The sequence below is a fragment of the Sus scrofa genome, chromosome X (genome assembly GCF_000003025.6).
Source record: "Sus scrofa isolate TJ Tabasco breed Duroc chromosome X, Sscrofa11.1, whole genome shotgun sequence".
Classification (NCBI taxonomy): Eukaryota; Metazoa; Chordata; class Mammalia; order Artiodactyla; family Suidae; genus Sus; species Sus scrofa.
This window is the reverse complement of record NC_010461.5, coordinates 54661504-54687988: the sequence shown is the minus strand read 5'-3', so window position 1 is coordinate 54687988 and position 26485 is coordinate 54661504. Positions and strand designations below refer to the sequence as shown.

At 39.2% G+C, this 26485-nt stretch overlaps 1 protein-coding gene across 2 annotated transcripts; it reads right to left on the bottom strand.

Moving 5' to 3' along the window:
• YIPF6 (Yip1 domain family member 6) lies at window positions 1–26218 on the bottom strand. 2 transcript variants are annotated; one of them, XM_003484120.4, is made up of 7 exons: window positions 25807–26218; window positions 15178–15306; window positions 14053–14131; window positions 10352–10394; window positions 7838–7963; window positions 6780–6937; window positions 1–4733 (listed from the first exon to the last, which is right to left on the bottom strand). In XM_003484120.4, the coding sequence occupies exons 1-7, from the start codon at window positions 25861–25863 to the stop codon at window positions 4618–4620; spliced, it is 708 nt and encodes a 235-aa protein (XP_003484168.1). In that variant the 5' UTR covers window positions 25864–26218; the 3' UTR covers window positions 1–4617. The 2 variants fall into 2 exon arrangements, with proteins under 2 accessions (XP_003484168.1, XP_005673756.1); XM_005673699.3 differs by having other exon boundaries at window positions 25773–26169.

Genomic DNA, 26485 nt, shown 5'->3' with positions numbered 1-26485 from the left:
TTTTCATTTTCCAGTGTTTATTTGCACATTTAAAATCCACAAATCATTTTACAGCTTTATACTTTCACAGGTTCTTTATAGGAAAGATCAAGATTAAAACAGTATGAAGAGGACCAAGAAATTACCAGCAGTGATGGTGCAGAGTACAAGGGCTCTGAAAAAAGAACAGAGTGAACAAGAGCAGCATGTGGCCACTTCCTACCAGGCTGGAGCAGTGATTTCATTAAGGCAAAGCCTTTACTGTGTTTTTTCTCTCCCCCCACCTAGTTTAACCCAAATAAAAAGGCATTCTATTCTCATAACCGCTGAGGTCTTAGGAATATTGATGGTACTACATGTGACCAATTGTATCTCTTGACTATAAACACCTGAACAGACAAGCTAAATTTTGACGTGTTAACCATCCTTCTAGGAGAATTAAAATGAAAGAGGCAGAAATTGTTTGATTCTTAAGACTTTGAGAAAAAGGGGAGGGGTGTATGTATCTGGTGGTGGTGAGAAGATGAAAAAAGGTGCTCAAAGAGGAATAAGGGCAGCAAACCTAACTCTTCCCAATGTACAATAGCTCTTGTGTTTTTCTCAGATGCTGCTAATACAGTGTTCTAGTACTGAAGAAAAAAGGAGTTATTGACCTCCAGTGAGCTGTAGGTTGCAATGGCTAATAACAGGGAACATACCCTGGGGAGGAGGTATAGTCATTTCATGTGCATAACAATGCAATTCAACATGTGTCCTACTATGATCTCAGCTAATGTGTTTTCCCATTTTAATCAGTTTACTGTGTGACCTTGGACAATTTACTTAACCTTTCTGAGCCTCGATTTTCTACCAGTAAAATGAGGAGTGTAGCACTTTATGTTAAGGGTTGGAGGAGATGCATGAAAAGCACTTAAGGAGTTCCCATCATGGCTCAGTGGTTAACGAATCCAACTAGGAACCATGAGGTTGCAGGTTCAATCCCTGGCCTTGCTCAGTGGGTTAAGGATCCGGCGTTGCCTGAGCTGTGGTGTAGGTTGCAGACGCGGCTCAGATTCTGTGTTGCTGTGGCTCTGGCATAAGCCGGCGGCTACAGCTTCTATTGGACCCCTAGCCTGAACCTCCATATGCTGTGGGTGTGGCCCCAGAATAGGAAAAAAAAAAGCACTTAAGAATTTGCCTGGTCAAATCAATACACAGAAAGCAGATTAATGTTGCCAGGTGCTAGGAAAAAGGAGTGACTGCTAATGGATAACGAGGTTTCATTATGGAGTGATAGCAATGTTCTAAAATGCGATCGCAGTAACAGTTGCAAAATGATGTGAGTGTATTGAAAAATCACTGAATTTTACATCACTTGAAAAGGGTGAATTTTATGGTAGAGTGTATCACAATAAAGCTTTCATAAAAAAATTCTTAAAAAAATAGAATAGTGTCTGGCACATAGTAAGTGCCCAATAAATGTTAGCTAATATTAGTAGTAATATTATTGTCACATTATTATTCAGCCATGCTATGGCCTAAGTAAATCCCTTGAAATTCTTTATTTTTAATAAAAGCCCACAGAATCTAGAGAAGTATTTCTAATTTACATATATGGATTAACTTCACACATTTATTTCTATCCAAATTGTCTCAGAAATGAACAGTTTAATTAAGAAGCACAATTTCAGTATTTTACTCAGGAATAAAACAACTACATGCAATGGACATCCGATCACATCAAGATAGGCTTTAGATAAATTCCAATGACTTGATGTTACCCAAGAATTTGAAATGACAGATTTTCATCTTCACCTCCAGGAATTAAACAGCAAGTCTAAATACAGTTAATACCTAGATTATATAAAGTACATAATTAAACCCTCAAATAGAGGCTTCTATTCACATTTTTGGGGACACCTTATAAAAAGACAAATATAGTCAACAGTAACTGCTTACTAGCCCCATGCCCTGTGACCCACCTCACCCTGCTGAACAAAAATCCCTATCACAATGAAAAGATCAAATTCAATTCACAGAGTAAGCCACTTAAGAGGCAAAAGACTTGACAATTAATGATGGACTTTTAAGAATACACTACACATTCAAAGATGTTCACACCAATTGGGTTTTTATAATCTGAATAGCAATTAAACCCAGTTAACCTTTCCTATTGCTAAAGAATGTGACAACATGGAGTCTCAATCTCAGAAGTAGGAGCAGCAAGTGATAGGCCACAACAGAAATAATGCACCACATTAAGCAATGATGCTCAAACACGTGCATCTCATCTAAAACAGGAAACCTTCCATTTCCTGGAACAGGTTTCCTTTGCTGCAGTCCCCTTCCCTTCTAGTCTTCCTTTCTATAATTAGCCATGTGCCTCTGCAGCAAATTAGGGAAAGTTGTGTTGAGGGTTACAACTTCCAGATACTCAGGTCTTCTGTGACAGAAAGCAATGCACTTTTTTGCATATATTAAGAAAATATTTATTTACATCATCAAGCTGACCACTCATTTTCAGAAAGATAATTAAATCTCCATTTTACCCACCTTCATTTAAATCAATAAAACTATTCCCAAAAGTAACAGATTAAAACACAGAACGAGTTGCCTTAACAGTCAATATGCATTACTCATCGCCCTCCTACTCCCACCACACACACACAAAGCCCACCAAAGTTGTGGCCTTAGGAATTTCTGACCAAATATTTAGCCTGAGTGAAATTCAGTAAAGATTTAATTCCCTTTTGAGAAGTATGGTTATTTCTTTAATTTTACATTATAATCATTGAGAGAGATTAGGAAACAACTTTGGAAGACAGTTATTTTTAGTGGGAAGTTAGAAAATTTCAGACAATGGAAATGGATAATTTACGACCAAGTTCAAAATTAGAACCAATTTCAAAATATTTTATCAGTGCAAGACTGAAACTCTGGCTTTATCCTAAAAGGGTTCATTTTGAAATTTAAAAGGGACATTGAAATAAATACAAACACAGTACCCAAATATCTGAACAAGGCTGAAACAGAGGGGACCAACTTTGTAACGCTTTGTAGTTGAATATCATTCCAAGAACTCATCTGTCCTAGTACTGTTCATTAGGTTAATCAAGGGATGGAGAAAATGTCTTTAAAATTATATATCTATGTGTAGGTTGTCTTTAAATACAAATGAATAAATATTTAAATTCTGTGATAAAGAAAAAATGCAGAATAAGAAATTCCTATCTTTATAAGTAACTGCATATTTACAACAAATGTTTTCTGCCTGACTCCTAATCTTTGTCTATTAAGAGTTCTTCACTGTGCAATTTATAGAAGGCAGCAGCTCATATTACCTTAAAGGAGCCATGATTAGCTCAGAATCAGCATGTCCCAGACACCCCGCTCTCTAAAAAGCCTTCATACTTGCGTGCATAAATAGCTGAGAATACAAGTCGGTGCTTATGTGCAAAAAAGTACTTGTCTAAAGGAGAGCTAAGTGGCTTTACAAATAAAGTCTAAATCCAACAAAATAAATTGACATTTCCCAACCCAAAAAACCATACCTAATGAAAACTGCTAAGCCCACTATGAAAAAAGGTGGCAGCTCAACTCATCTTATGTTATGCTCTAAGCATCTAGACGTTCTGTGAATCAGCCATCGGAACACTAAATCCCTCCATGTTCACATGGTCAAATGCAGGCTTCTGATTTAGCTTTACTTTCTACTTAGAGGCCAGACTACACAGAATAGCAAAGGGTTCCTTAGAGCTATGCTCTATGCAAACCACCTCATTCTACCCTTAAGAGAAGGTGCCCACATAATAATATGCATTAGGGACCTACCAATCTAAATTTCTGAGATCTTCTACTTGGATAAGTTCAAGCATTGGTCAGTCCACTGAGAGCTTCAGTCAAAGGAAAATTATATGTTGACCGCTAATAGCTTGCATATGCAGAACTAGGGAATAAGATTAAAAGTTAAGAGTGTCAATGAAGTGCTAATGAAGCACAGAAGGGTAACTATACAGAAAGACTAAAAAAGCTTAGGTTTTAGATGTCCTCTGCTTTTTTTTTTTTTTAAGCAACAAGTGCAGAATTTTCTCTAATCAAAATCTGAATTTTGGTTAGTTCATGTTTTTTCCTCCCACATCTATGAACCCCCTTCCCAACCTCTGTCATTGTCTTTTTAAGCTTAAGAGAAATAAAATGGATAGATATCCTTTCTTATTTATGAAAGGAGAGGCATATTCTAATAGTCATAAGGCAATGTGTTTAAGAGCTGCACCCTGAACTGGTATTCTCAAAACTAAAAATATAGTTACCAACTATATTCAACTTGCAGGATGTATCCATGTGCTTCTTGAGTCACTGGTTGTCACCCAAATGGACCACGGTGACCCCATTATGCCTCAGGAGGCATGAGACTGTGTGTACTATGCACATGTATTTTAAAGAAATAATATTAAAAGGTAAAGGACAGCCTTTCAAAGGTCAGTTCCTTACATAAATGGTGATGGTGCTTTATGGCTCCCTTTTAATCTCCTCACGTACCCAGTTACCAAATACCTTCAAAATTAGACAAAAGAGGGCCAGAGGCAAAGCTCCATGGTGAACTGCATCTTTCAGATGAGCTTTGAATTCCTTGGTTTTTAATTTCCATTTCCTGATTTACTAAGGAGTGAAGGTGAGAATCATCCAACTGATGACAAAATAAAACAAGAAAACAGGATAAACAGCAAGGGCTTTGCGGTTTGGAGGCTGGCTATCAGCAAGAAAAGCTGTAGAGGCTAAACAAAACAAAACAAAACAAAAAGGAATATTTAATACAATAAGACTGACACAACTACTAACATTTACTAAACCTGAATGTACTTGGCATAGTATGGGGCGAAGAATTATATACTACATGTTCAGTTATATTTGTGATCCTCAGAGAAAAAGGCATTTGGCAGCAGAGTTTTCCAGTCAGCTGAGGGCTGCTTGTTTCAAGTATCAAAGCTTTGAGAGTTTTCAAACATTTTAGATGGAAAGCTTTCTAAAAGGGGTTTCTTTCCCCTTTCTGGGAAGTTATTGATCTGTGCTGAACAAGCTTACAAAGCTCCTGTGGCAAATGGCCTCACACTGCTGTTTTTTTAGTAATTGTTCTGAGTTATCAGCTTTTTTCAGATGCCGTTCTGCAGGTCCATCCAAGAAATACCTACTCATCTTTTTTATCTACTCATGAGTAAACACCCTTCAAGGAACTCTTTCCTGAACAACCATCTAGTATCCTGCCCTCCCCACCACCCCCAGGTAGAACTGCCCACTTACCTCTTATATGTCCCCAATATACCCTGCACAGACTTTCATCACCTTCCTGGAACACTTTATTGCCCTTAAGAGTTTACACGCCTAGCTTGTGAACTCAGAGGATAGAGACCGTGCCTGCACAATGTCCAAAACAGTTTGTGCTTAATGTATATTTGCTAAATTAAAGTATGAATGCTTACAGGAACCTCTCTCTCTTCCAAAATTCTACTTGCTGAACTGTTATAAGCCTGGTTACTAGATAACTAAGCTATTTAGAACTACATGGGAGTTCCCGTCATGGTGCAGCGAAAATGAATCCAACTAGGAACCATGAGGTTGTGGGTTCGATCCCTGGCCCCACTCAGTGGATTAAGGATCCTGTGCATTGCTGTGGCTGTGGCAGAGGCCGTCAGCTGTAGCTCCGATGATTAAACCCCTAGCCTGGGAACCTCCATATGCTGTGGGTGCGGCCCTATAAAGACAAAAAGACAAAAAAAAAAAAAAAATTAAAAAAAAAAAAGAACTACATGTATAGTAAATTAGCAGACTCAAAGTGAGGGAATAAGAGGTTCTTCCATGGATAAGGTGCCCAAGTTTCATACAATATTAAACATTAAACAATATTTAATATAATATTCTTTGGAATATCAATTCTGGTACTTTTGGACCTTAGTTTTAGATTACTTCTTGGTTTTTAACCATGTTACAGAACAAAGAGACGTACTGAACTTAAAATTAGGCAGTCTGTCTATCATTAAATAAGCTAGGGAACACTTCCAGTTTGAGGTGGAATTTAAGAATTTTAGGAATGTACAAACAATAAGCAAATAGTATTCATTACCACTGCTATAGGTTCTCACTAGTCTTTCGCAGAAATTTCTACTGAAGCAGAAAAATACTATATAATGACAGTTAACAAACCTATACTGGGAGGTAGAATATAGTTCTAAACAGATATGTGGTCTGCTTGGGTTTGAAACTTGATTCCCCTATTTATGAATTTTGTGTCCTAGGCCAAGCTGCTTAACCTGTGTCTGTTCCTCATCTATAAAAATGGGGCCAATTAATAACAGTTTTTATTTATTAGGGTTGTTGTGAGGGTTAAATGAGATAATACATATAACATACAACAGTCCTTGGCCTATAATAAGCAATTGGTAAATGCTAGCTATTATTGTAATTCATTTGTCAGGAAAAGGCTCACAACATTTCCCAAGTCACCAATGCCTCCTATATATATGCCAGGACTAAGCTAGGTCTGGTGTAATCTCCCGTCCCAACCCTATCCATTATTTAAGGATTGAAAAAATAAAAAAAATAAATAAATAAAGATGTGACTCTCCACATCTCCAAAGTCCAGACAGCCATCTAAGAGGAACATTATCCCTATCAATGCCTATACTGAGAGGTGACAGTTCTATGGACGACAATGGTAAGAATCATGTCACTCACATGTGGCCTATAAGTTACACTGCTCCTCATCTGGTCTTCATCTCTGCCTGTTTTGGTCTGCTCTGCTATTAAGGAGGTAAGTATGTTCTTACCTACTATAGACCAGGCAAACATCAGGATCACCACAAAAAGCCGGACCATGAAGTTTATTGGTCCTTGCTCAGCCAAAAGTACCAGTCGGCAAACCAGCATTGCCACAGTCAGGGGAAGTATACAGTAACCCAGCACACAGAGGCTCTGAAAAAAAGATCTAAAAAACAACATACATCCATAAAGATCATAAATATAGCTAATCTGTACCATGATACAGTTTATTACACAGATTTCTATGTACCATAGACTATTACCCTCCTCCACATAAATAATACATCAACTTTATGAGGATAGGCTTCTGTATTAAACATATGCTTCAGCTTCTCTCCCCATTCCCTCCTCTTCTCCTCTTAAACACTTGAAGAGTCAGCCATCTAAAATACCAGATGATCTACTCTAATTCCTAGAGACCTCTTTCTCCCACTGAACCTCTAAGATGCTGTTTCTTAATCTTTTCTGGTTTATAGATCTATGTGAATATTTGAAAATTCGTTGAGAAGTTTCTGTCATGGCTCAGCGGCAACAAACCCGACTAGTATCCATGAGGATGCAAGTTCGATCCCTGGCCTCACTCAGTGGGTTTAGGATCCAGCATTGCCGTGAGGTATGGTGTAGATCACAGATGCAACTCAGATCCCACATTGCTGTGGCTGTGGTGTAGGCTGGCAGCTATAGCTCCAATTTGACCCCTGGCCTGGGAACTTCCATATGCTGCCACTGCAGCCCTAAAAAGACAAAAAGAAAAAAAAAAGAAAAAAGAAAATTTGTTGAAAGCTATGGACCATCTGTTCCCAAAGATAAACATAATCTTCTAACACAAAAAACTTTGCCTATGATTTCAATGGCTGGAGAGAGAGCATCTGAAGCTTATCAAAGGGCCCTAGATAATTTAATTCAACTAGGTAATCCCTGTTCAGTGGTTTTAAGAGAACTTCCTCTTTGGTTTTCATTTATTTTGATTTTTCTTTTTGAAGAACACAAAACTAGCCAGATTTCCTTAAGAGTCTAAGATATGCAACCTGGCAAGGGAAAACATATGCATTTTAATAATACTCACATGTTTCCTCCAAGAAGTTTTGAGTTGAGGGTGATGGTAACTGCACCAAACCAGACAATGACAAACACTTCTGCAAACTGGGGCCCTCCATCTTTTTCGCTATCTACAGAGCCTCTCTGAAGCATTCTGCAATAAGGAAATGGCATGAGAATTGCCTAATCTTTTATTTAGAGCAACAAACTTAAAGAACAGGTTCTCAAACTTTGAATCAGGGTGCTGCCCTATACCTTACCTGAAGATTTATAACAAGCAGGTTGTACAAAAGGAAAACGCCAGAAGTATATGGCAAGGCTCCCATTATTTCAAATTCTAAATGCCTCAGGACTACAAGGAGTACTCCATTTGGCCTTATGGGAATGTTTAAACAAATTACTGAAGACTTTTTTTTTTTAAGCAGAGGGTATAAACTGAAGGGCTAAATGTGGCTCACAGACATGAGGTTGTTGGTCCATATAGTACTTAGAATGGTCTTAAATTCAAGTTGACATTATTTAAAATTGGGAGGTTTCACATAAAATATGTATTTCTGGATTTTCTTGAAAAATCATTAGAGTTTTTAACATTGGGCCTGTGTTTCCACATGGCAACAGTCAGATGCAGTTGACACAGCCACAGGTTCCCTTGCAAGGGCTTCTTATCACCAATTCACAATTCATGCATGTACACATTTGATTTTATACTCCTTGGCTTAAGGTTCTAGTTCTGGATTTAAAAATGGAAAAAGTCTACAAACCTATTTAGCTGTGGATTTAAACAATCAGATTACCACTAAAAGGTTTTGCTTCGAAACTGAGTATTCAGTCACTGAAACATCCTCTCTTCGTCTAAGAAGTTACAGATGTAAATTGTTTTGAATTTTGGACTTAGAACACTTGTATTTTCATTTCTTTTTTCAGTAAAACAAGAAGAAACATCATCAAGCTCGCAACCTCTTCTTATTACCAAGTATAGAGAAGTTCCCACAGTAAGTTTTGCTTTACTATGCTATTTGCCAGTACAGGTTTTTGTATTCTACAGTTCTGCATATTCCATTCTGAGTCCTCACAATTCAAGGCAAAGAATGCTGGCCCTTGTCACTTGTTGGCTGGATCCCTTACTGCTTCAGCATGGCATTATGGAAAGAACATTAACTTGCCTGGAAGGCAAGAGACTGAGATATTGATCCAAATTCTGTCACTAGATATGTAAACTGGAGCAAATCACTTGATTTCCTGTTTTCTTCTCTGGATATTAGTGGGGTTAAACTCCACAATCTGTAAGGTTAATTTTTTAAAAATAAAACAGTATATGCTCAGAGCTTCTAATATAAACCCTTTCATCAAGGCATTGGATTATTTCCCTTGATGTGGTTATTTTAAGCATAAGATATAGCACTCTATATTTTTACCTAAATTGCTATATGCTTGACTTACATTTTAAAATGGGTAGAGAAGCCAGTAAGAAACTTGTTGAATTTAGAATCATAACAGGTTAGGCCTGGAAAAGACCCTCAACCATTTCCTTCTATCAATATGGAAAAGGAGACCCAGAGAGGTTAGGTGGGAAGAGGTGTGTAATAATCACAGGGGTGGAGAATGGACAGTCAAGGAAACCTGAGGCCGAATCCCAGGTCTACCACTGATTATGTGACCTTGGTTCAGGCCTCAGTTTCCCTGAACCTGAGCTTGTTTGTCAAAAAAGGAAAATAATATTCACTTCTTGTTACTGAGGATAAGATAAGCAAAGTTATTTAGAAACCTGTTGTTAGCTGAGAAAAATCCTTACACAAATTTTAGTTATTAATAGACCAAAGTCACTCTACTGATAGCAGAGTTATGGTGAGAACTCAGAAGTGAATCCTAGTGCAGTATTTTTTCTACTCTACCAATGGTTATATTCTTCTCTCCAGTGGAACTTTGTTTTCCTTCTTCTGTCCTTTTCCTTTTACATACAATGTGTGTGAAACATGATTTTGCTTTGAACTCTACCATTTCTAATTTATTCTCACTTACATTTTTAGTAAAATTTAAAAAGAATTATGTTTACAAATATACAGTGCTTAAACCCACAGATATTTAATTCACTTAGTTTAATTATGGAGAGGTACATGAGAGTGAATAAATGTTGAATAGAAATGGCTAAAACAGGAGTTCCCAGGTGGCACAATTGGTTAAGGGTCCGGAGTTGTCACTGTAGTGGCTCAGGTCACTGCTGTGTCGTGGGTTCAACCCTTGGCCCCAGAACTTACACATGCCGTGAGTGTGGCCAAAACAAAAAAATGAAAGAAATGGCTAAAACAAGCTAAGAAGTCATTGGTAAACAAAGGTGGGCATAATTTTCATATTGTTAAATTCCAACACTCTCTGAACTGATCTAGAAAGGTACACGACTTTTTAGATTTAAATACATAAAGAATACAATATGTCACAGAAGTCCTAAATGAATTATTCAGTCAAAATCCCTTTCAATTTTGAAACTCCATGAAAAAAGTCTAATCTATCTCAAATGACAAAAAAAGGAAATATAAGTACTTACAATGCAAGTGTCACACAAAGGATTAAAGGGCCCCATAAATCCCCTACAAAGTAAGAAAAGACAGAAGATGGTTAAGACACAACCATGTAGTATTTTCTATCTTTATCTGTCTTTATCCCACCCTTGGAATTCAGACATCGAGGCTTTCTCTGTCTGCTCAAAGCCTTCCCATCTCTCCCAGGCCTCTACTTGCCTTCCCTGCTCCCCATTCTGAATGCCCTTCTCCACATATCCTATATGTTTTGTTTACTTCATATACCACAAATCACCCCTTTCCCTACCTGCTTAACTAGGCCACATTCCAGCATGCTGGAGTTAAAGACCAATGGGCAAAGAGTCAAAAGACTTATATGCCCCACACCACACCACCAGAAAGACTAAAGCCAAGTCACCTCACCAATCTGAGAATACATTAGACAAGGGAAGTATAATCAAGCTGACCTCACAAATATGAAAAATGAAGATGAGAAGTGACTTGCCCAATTTTACCTGAACAGTTAGGTGTGGGGGTGGGATCAGAATGTAGATCTTCTGATTCCTACTACCAAGTCCTTTCTACTCTGCAACACTGCTTCCCTTTTATAATTACTACCTTGAACTAGCACAGAATTGCTGTTCTTATAACTGGAAAAAGAGTCCAATATTGGTAATTCCATAGGGTTAAACGTTAACATATACTATGAAAGCTTTCTGAAAACTATAAAAGCTCTGTCAACATCAGTTCTAAGCATGGTGATTCTCAAGAAAGAGCTGTTGGGCGATTAACACAACAGTTCAGTAACAAAGAGCTTAAGCACAATTATCTTCCTCAAATAATATGAAAAAAAGGTACACATACCACTTCTAACTTTTACCTCACATGTATGTAACTTTACCTGAAAGAAGTATGCATATGTGAACACATCATTTTTTTGGCTTTTTTTTTGGGGGGGGGCTGCACCTGCAGCATATATAAATTCCCAGGCTAGGGGGCAAATTGGATCTGCATCTGCTGGCCTACACCACGGCTCACAGCAATGCCTGGTTCTTAACACACTGAGCGAGGCCAGGGATTGAACCCTATCTTCATAGATGCTTGTCGGGTTTGTTTCCACTGAGCGGAATGGGAACTCCACATCATTTTTTAAAGTAAGTAATTCTGATTATCACTGAGGACAGTTTGTGGAAAATGTTTAAAAAAAACCATAATCCTAACACTCTAATAAACTATTACTGTTCTTAATAAATTTTTTAATTTACTAAATGAAAAATTGAATTCAAGTACAACTGACATTAAAACGGTGGCTTTTTTTTAATGCACTGAAGATTGTTTTTAATTTGTAAAAAACACTGTATTTTAAAGTATTTTATTTTTACAAGTAGTTATTCTTGTAAAACACGTATTACACAAAATCTACCATGTCAGTCACTTTTAAATGTACAGGCACTGAGCTTCATTGTTGCACAAGCATCACACTATCCATCTCCAGAACTTTTTCATCTTCCCAAACTGAAACTCCAACACATGAAATAATACTCCCCAATACTCCCTCAGCCTCTGACAAACATCATTTTACTTTCTATCGGTATAATATCTTCAAGGTCCATCCACGTTGTAGCATGTGTCAGAACTTCACTCCTTTTTAAGGATGAGTAATATCCCATAATGTATATACCATGGTTTATATACCACATTTTACTTACCCATCCATCCACTGATGGACATCTGAGTTGTTTCTGCCTGCTGCTATGAACATGAGTGTACAAATATGTCTGAATCTCTGCTTTCACTTCTTTTGAGTATACCCAGAAATAGAAGTACTGATTCATATGGTTAAGTATGTAATTTTTTGAGGAACCACCATGATGTTTTCCACAGTGTCTGTACCATTTTACATTCCCACTAGCAATGCACAAAGGTTCCAATTTCTTCACATCCTCTCCAACACTTGCTATTTTCTATTTTTTTTTTCATAATAGCCACCCTAATGGATCTGAAGTGGTATCTCATTGTGTTGTTGTTTTTAAAATTATTTTTAAGTTGTGAATTTTTTTCCTTGCCACTTTGCCAAGTTCAATGATAACAAGGCAGGGCAGAAGCACAAATTTTGGCTGTGACTTACCCTCCGTGCAAGCCTTAACCATCCCCACAAGGTTTGGGAATGGATCTTAACATGTGACATAGCCATATGATTATTAATCAGCAAACTAACACATTGGTTCTGCATCGTGACTGAAGCAACTTTGCTCTGAACTGAGCCACAGCAGCAGTTGGAAGGATAGTGTCACATCTGGGATGGCAGTGATAGAGTAGAAAGGGCACTGAACCTGAAAACTGGGTTCTAATCCTGCTTGTGTGATACTGACAAGATATTTTTGGCTTCCCTGAGACTCATTTTCTTCATCTGTAAAACAAGAACAATAACTCTTACTTCACAAGGCTGTTGTAAGGATTAAAAAAGATATGGTGAGGGGAATGCCCCAGAATAGTAGCTAACATTTATAGAGGGTCTACTAAATGGCAGATGATGTGTGAGGTGGCTGATATGCATTACATCTCTAATCCTCGAGTAGGTACGTGTCATTATTTTTACTTTAATAGAGGAAGAAAGTTCAACCTCAGAAAAGTTAACTATTTTATCTGAGATCACACATCTAGTGATGAAAACACTATTTAAACCCAGATTTGTCCATGACCTTTCTATTAGGTAGTAATAGCAATTCACATGTCAGCTCCAATCCACAGAATACTGTGTTGAAGATGATTCTGACACTGCATCCAATCTCCATACAGTGATGGCACATTTGCCATAATTTGACATCCCTGTATTACAGCTGAAATGCTGCCAAAAGAGAAGGTACACTTATGATACTGTTACTACTCTCAAATAACTGATTCAATTTTTTGGATAAATATTACTAAGGAAATCAAGAATGCGTGAAAAGAAAAAGGTCTACCAATTTTAAGAATCAATTGTAAATAACAGATAATTTACTGCAAAACTCCTAAAGAAAGCAGTCAACAGAGTAAATGACCATTCTGAAAACAGAAATGTCAATAAAGTACAATTAATTTGTTAATCCTAAATGGGTATTAGCTATTATTCTAATTTAATATTTAAACATTTTGCCTTTCCCTTGGAGATAGTCAGCTCTTAATTTGAACAAAGTCCCTATGTGTTTGCCACTTCCAGAAATATTTTTTGCAGTGTCCATTATAGAAGGTGAGAATATACAGTCAATATTTATCGATAAGGACAATATATTAAGCAAAATCTTCCAATCTTTAAAATTCCACTCTAAATTTTTAAGTCTTTTCAAAAATTTCATTTATATACTCAATATATATATATATTTTTTATATATATAACTTTTGTCTTTTTAGGGCCACACCCATCGCATATGGAAGTTCCCAGGCTAGGGATCGAATTGGAGCTGCAACTGCCAGCCCATGCCACAGCAACACCGAGCCTTGTCTGTAACCTACACCACAGCTCACAGCAATGCCGGATCCTTAACCCACTGAGCGAGGCCAGGGATCGAACCTGCATCCTCATGGATACTAGTTATATTCATTTCCGCTGAGCCACGACTGGAACTCTGATTTTATATTTTTAATATTTTTTTGTCCTGCAAAATGATATTAGTTTTATTACCCCAGAGCCTACTTAGGATAAGGTATGGCGAAAAATAGTAAATCCTCAAAAACCTCATATACTTACAATCTCTCAAAAGAGTATTACTTTTCCTTGGGTACAAAACATGCATGAATTTTTTCCCAACAGCTTTTAGATCACGCATCTGAAAAATATAAACAACTTGTTGTATTGTGATGACCAAGGTTGCCAAGCAGCCCCTCACTTAATTTGCTAAAATTTATTCCATTTCGATCTACTTCAATCTCCTAGAAGCTCTTCATTGAATTTTAGAGCTATAGCTCCAGTTTAATTCCTTCGCTATACAAACAAACCAGAAAGGTATGGTTTTTCTATTATTTCCTTTTTCTGTTAACTTTTCTGATTAACTACTTAAGCCAACATCTAACTCTTTACCTCAACGATCTGTTCTGTCTTTTAAAACTCTGCAAAAGAGGAATATAGCCCTCCTAATATGTTACTTAAAGGAACAAATATAATAGCACTAGTAAAATCTGCTCTGTAAAACATAGCATCTGACTTTCAGTTCATACACGATGAGGTCACAAGGGCCAATTATCCTGCTTCTCAGCCACCACATTCTTCACAATATGTAAAATAAATTTGCAACATTTCTAATTTAGCTGGTAAATGAATCCTAGAAGCCGGATTTTTAAACATTTAGACATTTAAAGAAGGGTACAGACATAAAAATATAACCTTTCAAAATACAATTAAGGTTATTCTGTCCTAATTTTTTCACCTAGAAATTTCTTCATGTCATTAATAGTCCTTTGTGAACATAGTTTTTAATGGTTGTTTACCATTCTATCCGCACAGACATAATTTACTTAACCAACTACTCTTCTGTGGTTTAATTTCCCCCCATTATAAAGACTACTGTAACAAACATCTTTGTATAAATATTTTCTGTATTTATAAGAATATTTTTTTGTATTTAAAAAACTTTTTTCCTTATACTATACCTGGAGAAGAAGAATTATCACCTTAAAAATATATTTTAAATTTCTTATTATCAATCACAGCCAAATTGCTTTCCAAAAAGGCTGTGCCAAATTATTCTCTAAGGGAGAATCTTAAATTTCAATAAATATAATACATTGAAAATCAGTGAACAAAAACATTACAAAGTGCAATTAGTTATTTATCCCATGACACTGAACAGAACTTCCCTCAACTCGTCTAACTTACAATGGTATTCTGAACAGATTCATTTAATGTGGAACTGTCAAATTCACGAATGCGAGATCTCATAGGAATGGTGATTTCTCCTTCCACGGGGATGTCTTGTGAGATAGATATATCTGAAAGGCCTGCAAACTGAGAAGAATTAGGAAAAAAATTTTATAGCCTGTAATAAACTGCAGGACTCCCCCCCAAAAAACATCATTTCCTAGAGAGTAGGACTATTTTTTTGCAGGGTTTCATACAGTTTTTAAAGTAAGGCATTAGCTCACCAGACACTGAACAATGCAATTAACTAAAATTCTCAAATGCTTATTTCTTTTAACTTAAAGAAGGGCATAGCATATGATGGAAAAAATTATAAAGTAAATAGCATAGACACTCTCTTGCCCTCAAGAAAGCTTCACAGGAGTTCCCGTCGTGGCGCAGTGGTTAACGAATCCGACTAGGAACCATGAGGTTGCGGGTTCGGTCCCTGCCCTTCCTCAGTGGGTTAATGATCCGGCGTTGCCGTGAGCTGTGGTGTAGGTTGCAGACGCGGCTCGGATCCCGCGTTGCTGTGGCTCTGGTGTAGGCCGGTGGCTACAGCTCCGATTCAACCCATAGCCTAGGAACCTCCATATGCCGTGGGAGCGGCCCAAGAAATAGCAACAACAACAACAACAACAAAAAAAAAGACAAAAAGACAAAAAAAAAAAAAAAGAAAGCTTCACAGGACATAAGCAAGTAAGACTGCAAAGCTATGAAAAGGTGACCTTTCAGCAATCACATCTTAGCATATCCATGATTCTGTTCCACTTCTGTTCCTTAGTGGGCTCTAGTGGCCTCTATTGGCTAAAAAGGAGCATTATGTGAAGTCAAAATGGAAACTGGGAAGAACATGGAAATAGCAAAATACATTATTTATACACTTTTTATCAGGTTGTTGGCAACCATAGATCAAATGACATTTCCAAAGTGACTTGCAAGATTGCAAACTTTCAAACTCTTATGTTCATATGTCAAATTTGATTATTGTGACTTCTGAAACTCTAGCATCTTCTAGTTCCTGGGAAAACAGGAGTAATCTGTTCTCATGTGTTTTTTGGCCCAATGGGCACAATATTTAGTGGGTAGTTGTTAGAGGTAAATGAAATACAAGACAATGTACTAAAATTTTAGGAAGAATAAGATTGTTCAACCAACTTACGAAAAACAACTTTCAATCATGCTCTTAATAAGGGAAAGGCAAATTAAAACTACTTGAAGTAAAAATTTTCACCTGTTAGACCAGCAAAAATCCAAGTGTGACAACATACTCTCCAAGTGAAGCTGAAGGGAAAGAGCACACACAAATGCTGCTAGTGGGGAGGCAAAATGGTACTACACTCTACTGAAGATGAATCTGACATCTAGCAAATTTATATATGGATCACTCACCATTTTTGGGAGTCTAAAGATCAAGTGGTAAAAATACAAAAAGACATATACACAAGGCTCTTTATTACACGACTACTGGTAAGAGCAAAAAAAACTAATAGTCTAAATGTAACAAAGAACTCATTGAACAAAGTGCAGTATGTCCACATGATTGCTATGCAACTGTAAGAAGGAATGGGAATGTCTCTAAGAACAACTATGGTGTGTTAAATTTAAAAGATAATGTGGAGAAAATTTTGTATATATGCTACTATTTATCTAATAAAGGAGGAGATAAAAATATATATACATATTTGAATGTTCTTATTTTTCTTCTTCTTTCTTTCTTTTTTTTTTTTTTTTTGCTTTTTGGGGCACACCTGGGATATATGGAAGCTCCCAAGCTAGGAGTGAATTGGAGCTGCAGCTGCTGGCCTGTGCCACAGCCATAGCATGTGGGATCCAAGCCACATCTGTGACCAGATCTAGCATCTCCCTTAGCACTCGACTGCTGTTTCTTGTTACTTCATACTTGCTGGCTTGGTGGTGGGGACCTGGGAGGCAGGAATTCTTTGTTGTCTTGGTCCATCTCTAGTAGAAGAGGAACATGAAGCTGGTGATGCATTGAAGGTTCCCACATCAAGGACAAAATCTTGCTACCCCTGGAGGAGGGGTGGAAAATCATCCCAGGGCCAGACTATTAAGAGTCTACATCAGCTGGGGAAAGAAAAGATCACTGAGAAAGTACCACCCTTTTACCTGTGCTTAGGGTGGGTACTGTTTTACCAGTGTTTTTCTTACTGTTCCTCTTTAGTTTTCTGTCTTCCCTTTGCTCCTACATAAAATAGTGGGTTTCTCTCCAAGATCTAGCTCTAGTAGAAAAGGTGTATGCGTGAATGATGGTGAATTTATCTCAATAAAACTAGGGAAAAAAAACCAAAATAGAATAGAACATCCAAGAGCTGTGGGTCGATATTAAATAGTCTAATTTGTACACAACTGAAATCCCACAAGGAGAGAAAGATAATGGATCTAAAGAAATATTTGAAAAGATAATGGCTGCATTTTCCACCCAAATAATAGAAGACATCAAATAACAGATCCAAGGCCAGAGAACCCCAATCAGCCTAAAGACAGAACAAAACCAAAAATCCACAAACCTAGCCATTCAAACTACTGAAAACCAAGATAATGAGGAAAATCTTAAAGGCAGACAGAAAAAAAGACATTTGCAAAGAGATAACAGACATGCCACCTAAAACTACACATGGCATTAAGAAAATGGATACACCTTTAGAGTGCTGAAAGAATAAAACTGTCAACCCAGAATTCTAAACCCAGCAAAAACAGCCATTAAAAATGAAGGCAAGAAGCTGTGGTGTAGGTCCCTGCTGCGGCTCAAATTCAATCCCTTGACCAGGGACTTTCATATGCCACTGGTGTGGCCAAAAAACTGTTTTAAAATGAAGGCAAAATAATGACTTTTTAGATAAGCTAAAGCTGACACATGCACTACAAGATATGTTAAAGGATGATCTTCAGAAAGGAATATCATATCAGAAGGAGATCTGAATTTACACAAGGAAATGAAGATTTTCAGAAGTGGTTTAAATGAAGGTAAATATAATTTTTTTTTCTTATTCTTAACTGTTCTAAAAAATGACAGCCTAAAGGTGAGGTCACCAAACATTTTGTGTGAAGGACCCAAACAGTAAATTTCGGCTTTGAAAGACAGATGGTTTCTGTTGCAACTACTCAACTCAGCTGCTGTAGCAGGAAAGCAGAAACAATACATAAAAAATTACATGTGGCTGTGCTCCTATGAAACCTTATTTACAGAAAAGGTAGTGGGCCAGATATTAAATTATAAAAATATAACATTTAGGAGATAACTAGAAACTTGAATACTGAAAAGACATTTGATATTAGGGAATTGTTGATTTTTTAGTTGTACTAATGATATTATGTTCTTTAAAAACAGAATCCTTATCTTTTAGAGTTATATATCAAATACTGACTAATGTAATGATGCCTAGGATTTCCTTCAAAATGGTATAGAAGGGAAGTGGGTAGGTCTACAGAAGAAAAAAGATTAGCCATAAACTGATAATTGATATTGAAGGTTGGGTACATGAGGGTCTACTTTATCATTCTACTTTTATATATGTTTGAATTTTTTCTTAATAAAAAGTTAGAAAACAAAAAAAAAATTCCTAATTTTAGGGACCATCCAAGTTCTTTTTTCTTTTTGCCTCCCCTCCCCTCCCTTCCCCAAGCCAAAATGAACGCAAATATATAAGCCTCTAGATCTGTTTACAGGAAATACTATGGACAGAAGCACATACTAAAAATGAATACCACCAGGATATAATCAGTCAAATAAAATACAGAAAGTGGAGAATTCTACAAGACAAATGGCTGAATTTAAACAAATAAATTATACTAAAAAGAGGAGAATGTATTTAAAAAGACCTATTAACCAAATAGAATTTGCTGACCTTATTTGGATTCTGATTTGAACACACTGTAAACACACCTCTTTTTTTTTTTTTTTTTAGAAAACTGAGAGAAAGTGAAGAGATGACATTAAGGAATTATTAATATTTTGTTATGTGTGATAACAAAGCAGATAATGAAAAAGTCCTTACCTATTAGAGAAACATACTGAAGTACTTATGAGTAAAGTGATAAGTCTTGGGTTTGCTTTAAAATACAAAAGTTTGTGAAAGACAAGGAAAAGACTGAAGAATCATTACAGGCTGAAGGAAACTAAGGAAAAATAACAATTAAATACAATGTGAGATCCTGGAACAAAGAAGGACATCTGTGGAAATCCTGATAAAATCCAAATAAGATCTGTAGTTTAATAGTGTTGTACCAACATTAACTTCCTGGTTCTGATACTTGTACTACTGTTACATGCAACATTAACATTAGAGGAAGCTGGGTGAGGTATATAGGAACTCTCTATACCATTTTTGCAACTTCTCTTTATATCAAAAATTAGTTCAAAATAAAAAGGTTAAAATAATCCTCCAGAAAAAATGTTGTGGGGAAATATATGAAATAAGAACAGTAGAGTGTTGATAGGTACATGAGTTCATCATACTACTCTTTATACTATATCATTTCCTTGTTTTTGCCACTCCCTCAAACTACTCTCTTTTCTTTCCTCTTCTCTGATCAAACTTCTGTTCGATCTCCCACTCACTTAATCCTTTGTAATCTGCACTGGTCTTCCTACACCTTGACTGACACTGCTTTGTAACAGTGAGCTCATAATCAAGAAATACAAGAAGCCTTTCTCAGTTTCGCCCTCTGAGTATTCTTCACCACTTAATGGATAAACCACTCCTTTTTGAAGCTGTTATTCTCTCTTCAATACTAAGACACTGCCCTGTCAAGTTCCAGGATTGCTTGTTTTGAGTTTTCTTGCTGCCTGCTACTGCTAGGGTAGGTAGGGCAGTAGAGAAGGAAGGGGCTTTGAAGCCAAACAGGGCTTTGCCCTCACATGGAAACAACAGTGCTATGAGAATTAGCACCTGTATGTCACCTAGCACAGTCAATGCTCAACATGTGGTATCTGGAGAGACTTGGTTATGAGTGCAAGCTCCTGGAGCCGGGCAGCCTGAGCTCAAATCCTAGCTCCATCATTTACTACCTTTGTGACAATGAGCAGGTTCCTTTTCCTGTGTCTCAGTTTGCTCATCTGTACAACTGAGATAATGGTACCATCATCACAGGGTTGTCCTGAGGAAGGAATGTATTTAATACAAGTAAAACAGTAGCAGAATCACAGCAGGGGCTAGATAAATGTTAGTTCAGGTTCAAGATTCCAGGAAAGTCAATTCAAGCTCTGTCACTGTTACATAATAAAAAATTTGGGGATTTCCCGTCGTGGCGGAGCAGAAACAAATCTGACTAGGAACCATGAGGTTGCAGGTTCGATCCCTGGCCTCGCTTAGTGGGTTCAGGATCCAGCGTTGCCATGAGCTGTGTTATAGGTAACAGATTTGGCTTGGATCTGGCGTTGCTGTGGCTCTGGCATGGGCCAGCAGCAACAACTCCGATTAGACCCCCTAGCCTGGTAAGCTCCATATGCCTCAAGTATGGCCCTAAAAAGACAAAAAAACAGAAAGAAAGAAAGAACTTGGCTGGCCTCTGTCCCCAGTTTCTGGGAGGTAGCCTCTAAACTCTTGAAATTTCCTAAATGACAGTAATATTTTTGTTATTCATAGTGGGCCCTAATAGTTTAGCCAACAGGCGAGTCCTGGTGGCACCCTAGTTTATGCTAATGAGATGACTCAGCATGGGGGCTAACAACACCAAAAAGACTAAACACAAGATTAGAGGACTGGGCATTTGAGTCCTGTGGTATAAACCTGGCCTCTTGGGGGGGGGGGGAGTCAATGATCCAGTTAATCATGCCTACGTAATGAAACCTCAATAAAAACTCTAGATACATGAGTTAACTTTCCTGGTTGGCAGTATTGTCAGGCATCGACGTATCAGAGTCCTGTCCTAACTCCATAGAAAGACAAGGAAGCTTTGTGTTAGGGATCCTCTCAGACCTCAACCTATGCATCTCCCCCTTTTGCTAACTTGGATTGTATCCTTTTACTATATTAAAAGTGTATTTTTCTATAATAAAAATGTAATTTTAAGTGTAGCATTCTCCTGAGTTCCATGAGTCATTCTAGCGAATTAAGGAGAATGAGGGGATAATGGGAATCTCTGAATTTGTAGCCAGTAGGTCAAAAGTGAGGGTAGTCCCTGGAACCTCCAAATATGTGGCTAATGTCTGAAGCCAGGGCAGTCTTATAGAAGACTGTTCCCTTAGCCTGGGAAGTTGGCCCTAACTCCAGCTACTTGGTTTCAGAAGTCACTGCAATCACTAAAGTGGGCCATGTGATTCTTACCCATCCCCCATCCCAACCCTTCCTGTCTCTTCTCCAGAGAATTAGTGACATTGCTCAGTGAGCTTAGCCAGGATCCATGGCCCTCCAGCCAAATAAATGAGACAGCATCACTAAGCCTTCAGCTAGTGGACCCTGCTCTCTGACTAGCCCCTCAGTGGAAAACAGAGGTGACTTTGACCCCATGTCCCTCCCCTTCATCTGTGCAGGCAGGCTTATGCACATACGTACACAGAAACACACATGCACACTTTGTTGCCTGGTTTGGGCCAATAAGGGGAGCAGGCAGAGGCAGAGCCAAAAACACACAGGAAAAGCAGGGCCTGAAGCCTTAAGAAAGAGGCTGGGAGGAGTTCCTGTTGAGGCTCAGTGGTAAAGAATCCGAATGGTATCCAGAGGATGCAGGTTTGATCACTGGCCTCGCTCAGTGGGTTGGGGATCAGGTGATAGCGTAGGCTGTGGTATGGGTCGCAGACGTGGCTTGGATCCTGTGTTGCTGTGGCTGTGGCCAGCAGCTGTGACTCCAACTGGACCCCCCAGCCTGGGAGCGTCCATTTGCCATGGGTGTGGCCTTTAATTAAAAAAAAAAAAAGACCAAAAAAAAAAGCGGCTGGAGCAATGGGTCATGCTACTGACCAAAATCCTGGAGAGAGAAGAGTCAACAAGGTTGGGGAGCGGGGCATCAAGCAGAAAACAGCTCTGTACAAGAGGCCTGGCTCCAAGGGGTTGGGGTGGGGGCGCTTAGTGGCATGGTCTCTAGTCAGCACCTTCACCTGGGACCAGCTTCCTTCCAGACCTCAGGCTAGTCATTACTATGGCTCTTTTTCCTGCTCCCTAGACAGGCAGTAGACAGGCATTACCTAAGATTCTGTATTTTCAACTCTACACAAATGACTCCTAAATCAACCTCTCTAGTCCTGACTGCTTATGAGCCCTTAAATCCAGATTTCAGTGTCCAACTGTCTGCTATATATCTATGGGATGGCCTGCCAATATCTCAAACTAAATATTTCCAAAAATGAATACTCTTTTAGAGCCCTCATTCTCCTCATCTGTATTTCTGTTCAGGGCCTCACTGTCATCCCATCTGCCCATAGCCTTGCTTTTCAAAATGAGATACTAGGAGAAGCAGCAGCACCACCACTTGGTAGCTTACTAGAAATGCAGAATCTCAGGCCTCATCACGACCTACTAAATCAGAATCTGCATTTAACAAGATTTCCCAGATGACTGAGATGCATGTTAAAGTTTGAAAAACACTGAACTAAGACACATTTCTCCCTAGCACTGCAAACCCTGAAGGATTCTGCCTTTCTCAAATCTTCACATCTCCTGCCTATGCTGAAGTCCAGGTAGCCATCGCTTCCTCATGGAACTACTACAACAATTGTGTTGGTCTCCTAGATTTCTCCAAACATTCATTTATTTTTTTTGTCTTTTTTTGTTGTTGTTGTCTTTTTAGGGCCACGCCCCCGGTATATGGAGGTTCCCAGGCTAGGGGGTCTAATCGCAGTTGTAGAATCCAGCCTACACCACAGCCACAGCAATGCCAGATCCACGTCTGCGACCTATATACCACAGCTCACGGCAATGCCGGATCCTCAACCCACTGAGCGAGGCCAGGGATCAAACCCACAACCTCATGGTTCCTAGTCAGATTCTTTTCCACTGCGCCACAACAGGAACTTCCAACATTCATGATTTTAAACCCTTCCCTCCTCAAAAATTTCCACTGGCTCCTGTTGCCTATTAAACTTCCCAACATAGTAGTTAACAGCAAGAAACAACACTTATCGCATGATTATTACATGCCAGGTACTCTACCAAGTGTTTTACATGTGTTAACTCATTTAATCTACCCAACAGCCCTGTAAGTATCACTTAATCTTCATTTTACAGATAGGAAAACTGAGCCATGGAGGGGTTTGGTAATCTCCCCAATATTCCACAGCCAATTAAATGACAGAGCAGAGAAGAAAACCTAGGCAATTTGACCCCAGAGCATACATCTATAACCACTGTTCCATACTGCCGTTCTAACTTAGCAGCCTTATCTTTTAAGGTTTACCCCTAATACTTCCCTGCTTTAGCCAAAGTTATTCTATAAATACATTAGCATCTCCTAACCTCTGTACCTTCATCATGAGAGGCTATGTAGCACTAAGAGAAATAGTCTGGGCTTCAGAAGCAGACCTAGGTTGAAATTTCAGCCTGGCCACGCTAGGGAAATGATCAAATTTCTCTGAGTCTCATCTCCCCACCAGCAAATAGAATACAGTTTAAAAACCACCTAACTTAAATAGTTGCTGTGAAGTCTATAAAACACGCAGAGGATGTCTAGCACAATCCTGGCACATAGCAGGTTCTCAATCATTGACAGCTCTTATGCTCACCTTGAATTTCAAATTCTACCCATCCTTTGAGGCCCCCTCAAATATAACTTCTACCACATAGCTTGCTTCATCACCCCAAGTAGACATGATAGCATCTTCTTTTAAACTTTTTTAGTATTTTATGTGTACCATTCTTATATATTGTCATATTTTAGCATTGTACATCTGTCTCATCCCTACAAATTGGACTGTAAGCACCATAATGGTAGGCCATCTATACACCCTAAAGCCACTAGCATTGGGTATCACACACTGGGAGTTCAGTAAACATTGCTGAATAGGAGCTCCCATCGTGGCGCAGCGGGAACGAACCTGACTAGAAACCATGAGGTTGCAGGTTCAATCCCTGGCCTCGCTCAGTGGGTTAAGGATCCAGTCTTGCCATGAGCTGTGGTGTAGGTCAAAGATGTGGCTTGGATCAGGAATTGCTGTGGCATAGGCCAGCAGCTGTAGCTCTGATTAGACCCCTAGCCTGGGAACCTCCACATGCCACGGGTGTGGCCCTAAAAAGAAAAAAAAAAAAACCTTGTTGAATACAAGTGGATTGGACACTGAGTAATGAGTAACCAGAACCACTAAAATTAATTAGGGGAAAGCTTATAAAAGAGGAGTGGGGCACATTAGATGAAACACCTAAACATCTGTAACTATGTTATATATCAGGCACTATGGTTATATGGTTGTTATATGGTTATAACATGTAACTACGTTATATACTATAACTACATTGTATACCAGGCACTATGTATTAGTTGATTTAGTACTCTAATTCTATGATGAGTTACTATCCTCGTTTTCCCAGTGAGGAAACTGGAGTTCAGAGTGATTTCCTCAAGGTCACAACTGCTCCATGAGAACTTGGACCTACTCACCTTCTTTCATTGTTGTATCCCCAGTGTCTAAAGAGTGACTAGAATATAGTGGATGCTCAATAAATATTTGTCGAATGAGGAGAAAAACAAATAGAGCTAGTAAGCAGAATGAAAACTAGAATCAGTTTCATCTGACTCCCAGGTTAGTCCTCTACTATGTTAAGTTGCCAGTTTAAAACAAATGAAAGGGCTGAACCATTTACTGAGCAACTACTATATAACTAAACACTGCTAGACAATTAAATGCTTGGGAGGAGGGACTGAGGGCAGAATGTTCAGTTGACTACACTCCTCAGTTATGGCACTGGTTGTATTAGACACTTCACATTAATTAGGTTAACTTCCTAAGAACTCTTTGAGAAAGGTATTTTAATCTCCACTTTACAGATAACGAAATACTCTCCATGAAATGACTTGCCCAAATTCATACAGCCGGCAGAGTGAGTGATTCCAGACCAGTTAAGTTTAACTCCCAAACCTGTGTTCTTAAATACTTGTCCAGGCTTTGGACTTGTATTTGCAATATAAATCCTATCCTCTGTACAGGCAGGAGCAAGAGAGCATCATGAAGAGGATGAAGAGGATTGCAAGGAGCTTCGACAGGGAGGGCAAGGATTAAACCAAGACGATGGGGGGAGGGGTCACGAAGCAAATAAAGTTATAACGTCCCATGGGAAACAATCTCTCATAAATCCCAGAATGCGGCTACTTCAACAAGAGCTAAGGACAGGTCTTGACAAAATGAAGGGACAGCAGATGCAAAGATAATTAAATTGCTTAAAGCTCGGCATTTAACAAAATGCAGGGGAGGAGGGCAAGCCTCAGAGTCTGGGAAGGGAAAGTGAATGAGTTTCACAAGAAGGCGTGGAAAGAACGAGGGAGGGAAGAACCCCAAAGAATAGGTGCAGTGTTGGGACTGGTTTTGGTATCGGGTACAGAAAGGGCCTGCCGGGAGGAAGGGATTCCGGCACTCTCAGGCAACCAGCCCGTCACCCGACTTCCTTAAGGTGCACTCTCCTCACCCTCGGTCCCTTCGGTCGCAGATCCCAAGCTCACCAGGGGCCTGGGCGTTGCTGTCCCCGGGTCTCCAGGAGACTCCGCCGCTTCCGCCATCTTGGCCCTCCTTCTCTCGGGACGCTCCCACAGGCCTTTGCAGAACCTGCGACGTGGAGGCCGGGGTCCGTCAGCGCGTCTGCGAGCGGTGGCCGCGTCACCAAAAGGCGCCTGGCAGCAGTTGGTGATCACGGCCGTCGGCCTTCGTCTTTCGTCTTCCGGGGGTTGGGAAGAGATCCGTGTCGCTTCGCTTCCCTTCCTCGGAGCCACGGGTCCTTCTAGATACGCTCCCCCTTTAATACTCCATCCAGATGCTCAGCGTGCTCCGACGGCCTTGGGACCGCCGCTTCCTCCTCTCCCCACCCCCGCCCCTTGCGCCCGCTTCCGGCTCTCAAAGAGTAGGCTCCGGGTACCGCCCCCATCCCCCCCCCCAGCACCACACCTTAGGGCAAAGGCCTGCCCCTCCCCCGGCGGCCAAGGGATTTTGTTTCCCAGCCGCTGAATGAAAGGATCCAGCCCCCCCTACCTACCGCTCCCTCCACTGTCACCCCGCCTGGCCGAATCCCTGAGCTTCTCATCCCACCTAGCGGCTTCCCACTTCCTCGACTTTTTTTTTTTTTTTTTTTTTTGTCTTTTTGCATTTCTCGGGCCGCTCACGCGGCATACGGAGGTTCCCAGGCTA

Excerpts from the sequence above, each read along its gene's own strand:
- YIPF6 (XM_003484120.4), bottom strand. The coding sequence starts at position 25,863 with ATGGCGGAAGCGGCGGAGTCTCCTGGAGACCCGGGGACAGCAACGCCC. Across the intron at positions 15,307-25,806 it reads CAGCAACGCCCAGGCCCCTG|TTTGCAGGCCTTTCAGATAT; the intron begins GTGAGCTTGGGA and ends AATTCTTCTCAG. Across the intron at positions 7,964-10,351 it reads CTTTGTGTGACACTTGCATT|AATGCTTCAGAGAGGCTCTG; the intron begins GTAAGTACTTAT and ends TCCTTATTGCAG.